Source organism: Thermobia domestica, chromosome 10 (assembly GCF_964235325.1).
Source record: "Thermobia domestica chromosome 10, izTheDome1.hap1.1, whole genome shotgun sequence".
In the NCBI taxonomy this organism is placed as follows: Eukaryota; Metazoa; Arthropoda; class Insecta; order Zygentoma; family Lepismatidae; genus Thermobia; species Thermobia domestica.
Genome location: NC_137463.1, coordinates 109,122,915 through 109,136,742, shown reverse-complemented (window position 1 = coordinate 109,136,742; position 13,828 = coordinate 109,122,915). Strand labels below are relative to the sequence as shown.

The window sequence follows — 13,828 nt, the reverse complement described above, 5'->3', positions numbered from 1 at the left end:
GTAAGAAACCCTTCCCAAAATACTTTTCTAAATCCGCCACTGATTCTCAGTATAAAATGATTTTTAAAGTTGTATCCGGAAGATTATTGCTAAACATATAAACGAAACGAAATATTAGTTATGCCTGTACTCATAAACTTCAAGCACTTCCCAAATAAAGTTAGGACTTTTTAGGAAACGAAACAATCAGAAAAAACCCTCCTAAAGTACTTTTCTAAATCCGCTACTGATTATTTGTATTAATTGGTATTCAAGGTTGTGTCCGGAAAATTATTGCTAAATCACTTCACAGCTACAGTATAACAGAAATGTGGAAGTACGGTTTGACGGATATATTGAAAAATGTACGCTTTGACGGATAAATAGAAAAACAGGCAAGTTTAACTTTTGCGCTAGAAGCTAGAGTACTAAAAGCTCTTAGAAATGAAACACGGATGACAAACTAGAGAAGAAAAAAGATGTCGATAACTCAAAAGTTAAAATAAAGTTAAATAGCCTCTAAAATTACCCTCAAATACTACATTCTTCATGTTAGCTTTAAGTCGTAAAACATGTGCTCCATCCATCTTGATGGTGAATTTCAGAGCGAAATATCACATTCAGGTCATGGAATTCTTATCTAACTATAGAATATACTATAAGAAAGCTATTTAGATAGAAAAATCATGAAGTTGAAAAAAGCCAAAATTTCCAAAATTCTCGTTTTTTTCCCAAAAAAGCCGGCTTTTTATGTGAAAAAAACCATCGATTCAAAAAAGCCGGCTATTTTGCATCTCTACTTTTATATATATTCTTTAGTTCTTCCTTACCAAGTCTGTTCTGTAAGCCCAATTTTAAAAAAGCCAGAGTTGCTTTCAAATGTCCTTAGCTCAGGTTCAAGACAAATGAAACAAGAAACAAGATATGCAGAATAGAAAAGATTCAAAAAAATGTATGACCTACTAATATTCAGACGACCATCACCTCAGTATAAGGATCAAGAAAATGTAAAATAGTACCGAAATTTGGTTTTTATTTTGTCCAGGCTCGTAGTACGTTATAAACTATACATAACCGGTTTTCACGTATTAGCATAAAATTTAATGAAATCTCGTTTTCCATCAAAAAGGAAGGGTTTTAGGCGAGTTTTAACTTTGAAAAGCATTTTTAAAAATGTCCGTTTAAAAAAACCGAGTGCGATTAATATTTATAACTTTAAACCAGCAATACTGAATTTTACAAAATTTACTGAAAACTTGCGTTAAGGTATGTGAAACAGCTAACATATGGCATTTAGGGACCATGGTTGCCAGCGATAACACAAAAATACTTAACTTTATAGTAGTTTAAATAACTCACAACAATATTTCAAAAGAATGTTAATAAAAATAATATATTCGTTTGCTCTTCTTGATTGGATAAATACGAGAGTCAATCAAGAGTGTTGTTACCGACAAGAAGAATTGTAACAACATACTTCGTAGAGGATATTGACTTCTACATCATTTCATCTATATTATCTTCTTCTATCATATAATTGATCTGTCGTCAGTCAAAACATGACGCCTACTCAAGAGCCCAATTTCTGATCAGCTGAACTGTAACAACCTTACTTGCTTTCAAAGCGGTACGACAGCCTCCACACCTTTCTTGTGCATGTTTGTCGACTGTTTGGAGTGACAGACAGAATCGCTCAATACGATAGCTTGTTTCTGATGTGACAAGGAATAGTGAACGACACTTGTTGACACTGTAATCTATCTCGGTAAAGAATCGACACCTGGAATTACAGTACAAATAGTCTACATCGAAGAGATAAATTTGCATGTAGATGTTAGTTAATGGTTGCTGCTATTGTGGTCTGTGATTAGCCTAAAAATAAATATTTTTGTGAGTAATGACCAGTAATTCCTTACACTACTCACGTCACGCCGCTAATAAATAGATTTAAGCTGGAAATTGGAAGTGAAAAATGCATTAAGTATGTAGAAAATTGTTGCACTGGATCGTATCAAATACATATTTAATTCAGCCCTAACACTTTGTGGAAACCCTATTTAGAAGCATCTATGGCAAAAATCAATTTGCTTGAGTTGTAATACGAGGAAAAGAGTTATTGGTTAATTGTAAGTTCTAACTTCAGAAGGACAGCTGTTATTATAAAACCTTGTATAAACATATTTTCACATAAGTAAGCGACTTTGACAATACTCGTTTAGAAGTGTTTGTAGAAATCTTCATATCATGTATTTTAAATTTCAATATTTTGCAAGCAATTCCAAATGAATTTTCATTAAATGTGAAACATTTTTCTGAGATATACACAGCGATTTAAGAAGGTGTTGACTTTGTGTGAACTTATTTATATTGTCTAGAGAAATCATTTGATGCAGATAAATATTTTGCTAGAGTATATTTACCAGTTTGGTTTCTAATATGAGAGAAAAGTATTGTCTCGACTTGGTGAAAAGTGAATCAGTGTCGAATCTGTGAAAATTTAATTGTTCTGTTAAATGGAATGAATATATATACAAATTTCGTTGCTGCAAAGTGCTTTAACCCCAGAGCTGATAAGGCACTCAATTTTGCTCACGAGTTCAAATTTTCAATTTTTTGAGAAATAAATTGCTCTTAATTTTTTACACTGTGAGTATGAATGTAATGTCCACTTTTGTTCGTTTTGTATCATAATATCACTGACTTTTCTAAAAAACGATACGTCTGTCTCTACATACAAAGCTTACAAGAGCGTGATAAATTTTATTTTAAAAGTAAACGTAAGTTTTTAGCTACACCGCCAATACAAAACGAAAGTTCAGATTGTATAACATGTGCCCGAGATTAATAATGTAAACAACGCCATATATGTAACCATTTCTTCAGTGATTGATCATATATCTTACGATATGTTGCACAACTCGAGCTATTCACAGTTTGCGTTATTGCCACTGTTTTATCGTGTCTGGTAGGGGCAGACGTTCCCACCTCAGTGAGACCTTGGTGCTTAGAATCTTGAAATCAGAGTAAGTGGCAATAAAACCCACTTGGTAAGTCCCATTGCTCTTAGGAGCTGTGTCGATAAGTTTCTTAAGAGTATATTAAACAAGTGTCTCATTAGGTGTCTAGAATCAAACTCTCTGTTGAGCAAATTTCAGTGCGGCTTTCTATCCTTCCGATCCACTACAATCAATATTGGTAACTTGAAAGTCAGGTTCAAGAAGCCTTCTTCCATTGTCAGCACCTCGTTGCTGTACTTTTTGATTTATAAAAGGCTTTTGACACAGCTTGGCCCAGCGGAACCTTGAAACAACTATGATTGTGGTCTTGATGGCCACATAGCAACATTTATAAACAGCTTGTTGGATGGACATTATTTCAAGGTACGTATGAGCAGTAATGTTTCAGGGTGATTTCTACAGGAAGACGATGCCCCTCAAGGCTATGTTTTCAATGTCACACTGTCCCCGTTAACAATATTCTTTCTCCATACAAGCTTCTGTGACTTGCCTGATCTACGTTAAAGATCTAGATATTTGTAGCCATTCCAGATACCTTCCCGGTATTACTCGACAGCTTGAATTTACTTTAAATCGTGCTGTTCACTGGTAGAGTGAGACAAAATGTCGGTTTTCTGGCTAGAAATTTCCATGTTTGCACTTATTCCTGCTATCGAATTGCTTTGTTAACACGTGTCGCATTTGTTGACAAGGTGCAGTTTCTGGGTTTGATCATCGATCTTGACTTAAGGCGGACATAACTCATTCAGAATCATAAGTACTCATGTCTCCGAACTATGAACTTGCTTTGAGTGCTTTCAAACTGCATATGTCTTTTCGCGTATCTTTATTAAAAAGAAAGCCTAACACTACACATCATCAGAGCATTCAACTGACAACTGGTGCTTTCCATAATAGTCCTGTTGTTAGTCTTTGTGGAGAAGCAAAAGAACCAGAATTAGGCTATTGTCGTGAGAGAGAGGTATCTTAAATTATACAGTCCATGTCCGCATATTTCTGACCACCCATGCAGCTTTCCCTTGCATCGTCAGAAAATCGTCCAAAAACACCTTCCCCCTAACAAATAAATTACCATTTTACGACCTTTGGCAAGAAATTAGATGTACCACATTGTCAGACTACTAATTGAATATTTATGTAAGAAATGCAAATAAAATCTTCCTAATCTTTCCTGAGAAACACGTCTAAAATTTAAAAAAATATACTAAAAATGAACTACTCTTTCTGGAATATCTCTTAGAGAAATGACTTATACCATATTAAAGAGATATTATTGGAACATAGATTTATAGGGAAAAACCATTGTATTTGTTTTCAAAATATTGCGAATTTTGATTTTCACTCTTCAGTAGACTACTCTTCTTTTATGGTGCAGGAACAAATTCCAAAAATCACTCCTACGGCATCTCATGCAACACTTTAAGTCTTAAATTGGGTCTTGTTACATTGTTGGTATGGTCTGTAGGAGAATAAATATTTCGACATCCGGACAGACATATATAAAAAAATTCAGTTTTTTGACATGTAGTTGCTATGAAACATGTAAATTCGCTGAAATATCTAATTCACGTTTCCTCATGATCACCATACTTTCTTCTCTCCTGTCATTACTCAAAAGTAAAAATGGACATAAGGAGTCATTATTACTTTTTCCGGCAATTCAAAATTATCATGCAAAAATGCAAGATTGTAAATGAATTATTAGTAGCACAATGATACATTGAAACTTAACGATCAAATATTCATCATTCATTAAATATTCACTATTTTCAAAAAAGATCCTGTAAAAAATAAAATGTAAGCAAACTAGAATTAAAAAAAGAAATCTCCGAAGCTTTCGCCTCCAAATTCTAACTTATAAAGAGAAAGTGTTTATAAAGAGAGGGAATTTTATGCTTTACTAGAAATACAATTTATGCTTTATTAGAAATTAGAATATCTCATAATGTTAGTTAATATACATATTGAAGAGTCTTAATATGCATAGTTATTGATCATTGTACCTGTAAACAAAGGAATTACTAGAAATAAGCTACAAAATATGCGAAGTGGTAAGGCAATTGGTGTTAGTATTTTCTTCGCAAACTTTTAGCAAGTAGCTAGTTGGTTAGTTTTTGACGTTAGTTCACTTCGTTGTTCAATTATCATAAGTTCAAGTCTCTTAGTCTCTAGTGATTTATTTTACTCTTCTTTCTGACATTTTGTTAAAACAATTATTGTTTGTTCCAAAATGTTTCCTAATATTCTTCACTTCATTCTAGTTTATTTAAATATTTATAAATAATTCAGAATTATGTCTTTATCAGATGTAAAAATTATCAAAAATTTTATAAAAACAGGAAACTTCATTTCTAGTTATTGTCTTCGTCTGAAAAAAAAATTTAATATATGAAACTTTAATTAAGATGTGATAAAAAAAGGCAGTGATTAACGTTAGGGATAATCAAGTGTTCCTTGTTTGCTATTGCAAGCTATTTAGAACCAGTACAGTAACATCGACAAAGAGCTCCGTAGTATAGAAAGATAGTTATTGACTTGGAAAAAATATTGCGATAGTATTGAATTTCTTGTACAACTAAAAGAATAGTAAAGTTTTAAAAAGGAAGTAATATTTCCATTAATGTGTATGGCTATAACGAGAAATTTAATATTTGTCTACTTCAAATCACACACAACAAGTAAGAAAACGTGTTAATTTATTACATGTATAAGATAAAAAGTGGTTATTTTTATTGGATAAAGGATTTATCAAAGTTAACAAGAAATCAGATTATGAGTCATCAATAGAAATTATAAATTTGTAATGGACGGTTAACAAGACATTTTAGAAATGAGAAGCAGTTACAAAAACATGAACAATATTGTAAGGATCATGAGGCTGTTACAATAGAACTCCTAAACCATACGACAAACAAATTGAGCTCCAAAACTAGAATCATTAAGCGTTTCATTTGCAATATACATTGATTTTGAATGCTTGTTATGTAAAATGATAATTGTGTATAATTGTTCTAAAACTACTAAATATCGAAATCATGATCCAATGAAATTTTGTGTTCTAAAACTACAAAATATCAAAATCATGTTCCAATGAGTTTGTTATTATATTAAATATTCAAATGGTAATTATAAAAATCTTGTTAATTATATTAGTTTGAATGCTGAGAAAATATTTCTTAGAATGTTACAAGAAGAAGCAATAGAAATAAAGAGTATGTCAACTGAAGAGGTGGATTCAATATGTAACAGTTACGATATTTGTCATATATGTGAGAGAAATTTGAATGTTTTACCACCATCAATTAGGAAACAAATAAACACATTAAAGAATAAAACACAATTCTTCAAAGGTAAAGATGATATAGGAAATAATTTGAAGGAATAGAAAGATTAGTTAAGGAAATGTCTATATAAGATAAATATAGCTAAAATGAAAGTAAAAGATCATTTAACTGGAAGTTTAATGTGAAGGTCGCAATGTAATTTAAAGCATAAAATTCCTAATTTTGTTTAAATATTTCTTCACAACTATACTGGTTATGATTCACACTTCTTTATTAAAGAGCTAGTCTATGATACAAATATAATTAATTGATAATTGCAAATAATAATAATAATATATATATATATATATATATATATATATATATATATATATATATATATATATATATATCTTTAGATTGAATTCTCTACAAACTTGTTAAATGATAATTATGTTATAAAATATTTATTTCTTTTCCTGATAATCCGTTTCTAAATTTCACTCTAGATAATGAAACAGGTTCTTCAAGAGAGTATACTGAACAGTACAACAAAACAAATGTTCTTCAATTAGCAGTTATAGTTGAAATTTTTAGAGAAATTTAAAAGCTTATGGTTTAGATCCCGCATGGTATTATACAGCTCAGGTTTATATCATAAGATTCAGTGTTAAAACTAACAAAAATTAAATTAGAAATGTTACTGCTTATGATAACATATATTTTAATAGAAAAGGGTATGAGAGGTGGAATCTAGCAATGTACTAAAAGTTATGTAAAATCAGATAACAAATATATGCATGATTACAATTAATATGAGTGTTCAATATATTTGACATATCTACACGAGAATAAATTATGTGGTTGGGCTAAGAGTCATAAATGCCTTCAACAGACTTTAAATAGTTTAAAAATTACATCTATATATTGAATATTTCAAACGATTCTGAAACAGGTTACATAATAGAACTAGATATAAAATAACCTATACATTTACATAACAAGCACTCAAATTTGCCATTAGTTCAAGAAAACATTTATCCACGGGAATGAAATCATTTAATATCACAACACTTTTTAACAAAGTATAGAAACTTAATATTATATATGAAACTTGGACTGTCATTAAAGAATGTTCTTAGAATATTAGAGTTTAAGCAATCAGATTAGTTAAAAATATATAAATACGGAGATGATGGTAACGCCTAAAAATGAGTTAGAAAGACTTTTATAAGCTCATGACTAACTCAGTGTTTCGAAAGAAAATGGAAAATATTCAACCTATTGAATTAGAATGTGATACTAAAAGAGTAAAAAAAAATTAAATGCAAAACCTAGTTTTGATTATTGAACGATATTTAAAGGAAACCTTGTGCTATACATATGAAAAAGAAAACCTATCATTTAATAAGTCAATATATGTAGGAATGAGTATATTAGAATTATCAAAACTATTGTAGTTATTGTATGATTTTCACTAAAATATTAGGAAATCAAAGTATGGAAAAATACAGTAATATGTTACCTGGATACTAATAGTTTTATATACGAAATTGAGATAAATTATTTCCACAAATATTTAAAAGAAATGGTTGCTCAATTCGACACACGTAAACGAATTAATATCTGTAAAATACAACTCAAGTATAAGAAAGTGCTGGATAAGATTAAAGATAAGAATAAGGGGAAGACAATTTTAATTTGTTGCATTTAAATCAAAAATGTACACCTTTAAAATAGAGAATAGAGGAAAGAAAATGCAAAGGGGCTGAATAAACCAGTAGTAGCAAAAGAAATTAAATTTGATTATTATAAGAAATGTATGTTCAAAAACAATAAAACATATAAAGGTATAAACCATTCGAATTCATAAGCATAAAACTTATACCATAACTATCAATAAGTTAGCAATAGATTCTTTAGATGATATAAGATATATATTACAGGATAGAGTAGAAACTTTAGCTTGGAATCACTACGAAATAGAATAAAATTATATATAATTTGTAGATTAAATTTAAATATAGTTAGATATGTATTTTTATAGTCAAAAGATATAAAATTCTAATAAGTTAATATCTTTCTCTAAAAACATGTGCGCTATGTCGTATATGCTATATATGTAAGTACTGCCCTAAATAATATTGTTTAAAGTGAAATTACACTTCAATCACTTTACTAGATACTTTACATTTAGATCGTCGTGATATCAACTACCAAAAATCAGGCTTCCGTTTGCTTTCTACTAGAATGTTTTGGGGGGATGTATTTTTAATAGCGAAAATTTATTTGTAATATATGGTCAAATTGAAATTTTGTTTCAATATATTTGTACACTACTAACTAGGTTGAGGACCTATTAATTTCATACTCTTCTGCTCTTCCACACGAAAGTAAACATTATTCTGTAAATTTGCTTCCGAAAATTTATTCTTCTCTCTTCGATGATAGAAGAAGTTCAGGAAGGCCAACTGCGATAACTTTACAAATTGTATAACTAAAGTCCAGGTAATCTGCGAGCAAACCAAATGCTCTCATATAGTTGTTCATAGTATGAAGTGACTCGATACTAAACATGAAATTGTAATACCTATGACACATTTAAACCACAAAATTCAAAATATACCTGGTAAAAACATAATATTCTTTATCAACTGCGTTAAGAACATGATAGGCTCTAGTTGGAAACGTAATATTTTTCAGAAATAGTTATATATCTGTATTTTTCTGGACAATATTTAACACTCATTTGTTAATTTAGAAACAATGTTGATAATTATCTTTCAAGATTTCCAATTATTTGGCTGTGGAAACACTTTTATTTCTTTTGATATAAACCTTGTAGGCTCTGGAGTAGATTATAACTCTAACTTCAGAATAAGGTTGTGTAAAACTTAAACTAAGCAGCATATTGGCAGTTTAATTTAGTTGAACTCCTTCTACGATTCAAATAACAGAATCTTAAATTAGGATTTACTAATTGGCTTCAATTGAAAAATATTGTTTTATGAGAGAAGAAGTTTCAATGTTACAGCATATGGGAAACTCCAGTAACTCATGTAAATTTTATTGTGCTTTTTTGCAAAGTCAATAAGTTGTAATTTCATCTTTTTCCCTAGTTATGTATTGATTTCTCGTTGTTTCCTTCTACTGTTCTTTCTTATTTCAGTCCTTCATACTTTCTTGTCCCATAATCTTTATCCTTTTCCAAGAAGTCGAAACGTTGCCATTGTGCCCGTTAGAATTCATTTTCTTGTTGGATGTGTATTGGTTTTGTAGCATTAATTCAAGGTCATACTACAAGGTGTTATGAAATATTTATTTTTGTAATATGAATAAAGTATCCTAAGAAGATCTTTTCTAGAAAAACGACCAGAAACCTAGGATAGAATCTAATCCATCAAATTGTTTTCAGGAGAAGTAGTCTATACTACATGCTAGTGTTATTAATGTAATATTTATTTGTGAAATATAAACAAAATCGAAGAGTTGTTTTCGAGAAAATTGTTAACTCCCGTAAACTTCCCTTATTTCTGGTTATTGGAGGAAAATTCGAATCATTTCCCGTAGAGAATATTATAAAAGACTTAATTATTCGCTCCCTGTAAAGAATTTGATAAAAGTTTTAAGTGAAAGATTTAATCTGGATATGTGGAACAGTTTGGCATCTAATTGATATACATAGGTCAGAGGAACCGAACGAACGAACAAACGAAAAGAAATTCAAAGTTTACTTTCTCAGCACGTAGTAAATATTTGGAAACTCGAATTCAATAATTTTTCCTGATTACTGTATTTTCTTCTCTCTTATCTTTGCCCTAAACAAGAGTCATGATTTCTACAATTGCTATAAATAACATAAATTAATATTCATTTTAGAATATTTGTTGCTTTAAGTGAATAGACTTCACTTTCGGCAACTAGAAGCAACTATACTCTAGAAATTACTTTGTCTCATTTGGTTAAATGTTGAACACCATCAAATGTAAACCGACCAATAAGAAATTTAACATATATGTGGAAAAAGATACAATCTGTATTGATATAAGTGCAGCAATCACTGTAATATATTATTGGTCTACTGTAAGAAAGCACTTTCAGTATTCGCTCGTTTTAGTATATTCGTAGTATATACAAACACAATTCACTACAGCTGTATAGGCGGAAACAAGCAAAGTAAATGTAAAGACAAAGTTAAACATATTTACCAGCATCAGGTATAGTTGACACACCCTGAAGAATTAAGATTATCAGAATAAATGAAATTAAAGTTTTGTGAGCGTACACCATTTCGTCCTTCCCCTGTAGACTTTACGTAACTATCAATATTATCAATGAAGTTAATATCAGTGTTTATAAATCCTTGAAATCGCAACCTTATCTCGACTTTTTATCTATTTCTTACTCATGAATCACATTTCTGTTTTTCGTGCTTTTTTCTTTTCTTTGTTTTTTTTTTGTTTGTTTGTTTTTTTTTTGTTTGTTTGTTTTGAGAATTTATCCTCAATTACTTCAATTGTGAAACGCCTCCTTTCTATCAATTGGAATGAGTGAAAAAAGGGACTCTAAATCGTGTTTGTAAATGTATTCGGAATACAATATTCCTAGAAGTTTCGTGATAAGAACTAATATGTTATTCATTCCATAATACTTCTTATTACACAAATATCTAATCCCCACTCAGCTCAAGCCCACCTAATACTAGCACAATACTGATAATTGATTCACTTTGTTTATTTTAGTACAGAGCATAATATGCAAAAATAAGTTACGGTTAGCTACCAGAGTTGAAGACTCGTCATCTTTACGAAATTAACACTATAGTGTTTATAGTTTCCATAGTCTTCAATGTGATAATATCCAACCACCATCATAAGGAAAGTGTCAAGTTATTTGAAAAAAGTAGTTCTATGTATAACACAGTGAAACTTAAATTAAAATTACAGGATCTAATTTTAATATTTCAACATCTAGAGATCTTCAACAACACTCCCTAACAAAGTTCAAATAAATGCTGTCAGTCCTAGGTGAACAAACAACTAACTAATAGTCTCTCACAAGCAGTGTTATACTGCATATTTCACGTAGTAAAATCTTGCCGTTTTTCAAAGAGCTGTTCTATAAATACATTTCTATAGGCATCTACCTTTATCTTTTTAAGTTTTAAATGTTATCTTGAATTAAGACAATTGTGATTTAATTTTGTGAACATTCATTTCATAATTCATTTCTTATTTGACTTGACTAAAATTTTAGTAGGATTTGTCATTCACATAAATTTTATTCACTATAAATTACCTAGGCTACTTATAGTTGGATTGCTTAAAAGCAGTATTATAGTATTAAATTCAGGCTAAAGTTTGAGATTACTCGAGACACAACTTTCCTATAGCCCAGTAAGATATTATTTCCAAAGAAGTCAGTTTTATGTTTTAAAAATTCTTATCCCCAAGTAAAATAAGACGCATAACAAGTGTGAATCTAGATTGACACATATACCAAATTCTATGTTCACAATTTAAGTATAAGTAATAAAAAACTTGAATACTTGTTTCAAAGAAATTATTTTAATCATAGCAAATGGATACACTGCACTGTACTGTTAGTTTATACTGTACCAATTCTTAAAATATGTATTGGTTAGTATTGGATTCATAAATTGAAGAAAGATTCATAGTATAACTAGAACCATCACAAAACGTTTAAAAGTAATAAATGTAGAGAAAATGTTTCATATTAGTTTGTCCGAGTAAAACACATTTTAGCATTTGTGTTAATATATACTTCACAAGAAATGCTACAAAACTGAAATGTCAGGGTTGTCTTCGGTTAAATAATGAAGAACTGCTTAATATTACGGATTCCGCAGCAGATAAATTACCGTACTACCTTTTACACAGTAATGTGCCCACAGAATAACATATTAACACAATATCTATTTTTATGAAACATCTCCATATTTGATTCTTATAAATGTCTACTAATATCTAAATAATTTTGACGAGTGCGTTTAATAGGTTTTAAGATAAACATTATTGCTTGAACTTGAAGTTAATGGCACATAAAATCAATCATCAATACCTTCAGAAAGGTTTCAAATGTAGTGTCAAGTTTCAAATTCTAAGTATAAATCTAATCAACGATTATCGCTTAAGATTACAGGTATGGTACCAGAATATTTCTTTTTCACTTTTATTTATGATTTTTTTAATGTAAGAGATGTAATTTTCTGTGCCTTCATATAGCTACCATTAATACTGAAGGTTCTGTGTTAACACATTGTAGTTTCAGTATTTCAAATAATTCAAATTTAGCTATACTATTAGGATACTTAGAACTAAAACTTCACCAAGATCATTTTAATTAATCTTGTTTGAACTACATGTATTTCTCTGAATGTTTACAGCACACCTACTAACTCAATGAGTTTTATACAATATACCAAGTTTAATTCTTTCTCGAGGGAAGATTTCAAGACGTTTGGCACAAGCAACAAAGTACTCCTACCATGTTTGAAGGAAAAATTGCTTTCGAACTTTGGTGTGTGTCTTCTTGCATTAGATCTGAAGTAATAGGTTTGTATTAAGATTTCTATTGTATAAAATGTTGCTCATTACACAACCAAATGTATTGAAATAAATAAACAGAACTTCTAGAAGCCAAAATCACTTTACAGAAGTCCGGCATAACTAATGACTGAAAATAGCTGTTGCAGCACCAGCAAAAATAGAAGTTGACAATTATGGTAAAAATGCACTACGTTCTTAAAGTAATAATTATTTTCTGTTTAAATAACTTCACACCATCGTCAATTTCGTAATACCTCAGAAAGCAAAATAATGCAAAATTATAAAGAGTCTAAGATAGAATATCCGCTTACAAAACGGTTATAACGCCTTCAAAACGGTCAGAATGACCAAACCCAGAAATACGGTGCAGCAAATAGAGATATACATTCAGACAAACTTTAACGAATAAGTATGATGTAACCTGGTGAACATATTCGCATAAAACAAAAAAGTATTAATATACAATTATCTTGAATCCATGTTTACTGCATACATTAGTTCACATTTCTCAAATTTACATGTTGCTTATAAACTTAACTTTAGCATCTGGTACGAAGAGATTAAGCCATTTAGCCTACATGAAGGAAATTTAAATAATTTTGAAATGTTGCCTGAAAGGTTCATATGCTTAATAAAATAAAATAAACTATTCTTGAAAACATACTTTCTTTAATTTACAAATAAAATAAAATAAATCGTACTAAAAGTAAACATAATTCTGTTTAGAATAAATGGAAAGCACTCTCATACCCAATTACTTGGCATATTCTTGAAATATTACAATATAATATTATGTTCATTACTACTATATGGATAGAATACTATAGTATATTATGTTTTATAGCATAATGTATACAGTTCTTTACTATATTATATATCTCATTTGTATATAATTCATAATACATGAAATATTGTATTTTAGTATATTATTATATAAAGTAATATCATATTATTTAGCTTATTTTATTTTTGATATATAAAATTAGAGATAGATATCTCA

At 29.7% G+C, this 13,828-nt stretch overlaps 1 protein-coding gene across 1 annotated transcript in view; it reads right to left on the bottom strand.

Annotated features, from left to right (window-relative positions):
• Positions 1 to 10,568, bottom strand: part of LOC145662050 (uncharacterized) — a 92,392-nt gene extending 81,824 nt beyond the window's left edge. The window contains exon 1 of the mRNA XM_081727382.1: positions 10,468 to 10,568. Coding sequence (XP_081583508.1) covers positions 10,468 to 10,549 — 82 coding nt within the window. The 5' untranslated portion in view covers positions 10,550 to 10,568. The remainder of the gene's footprint in view (positions 1 to 10,467) is intronic.
• Between the last annotated feature and the right edge of the window lie 3,260 nt (positions 10,569 to 13,828).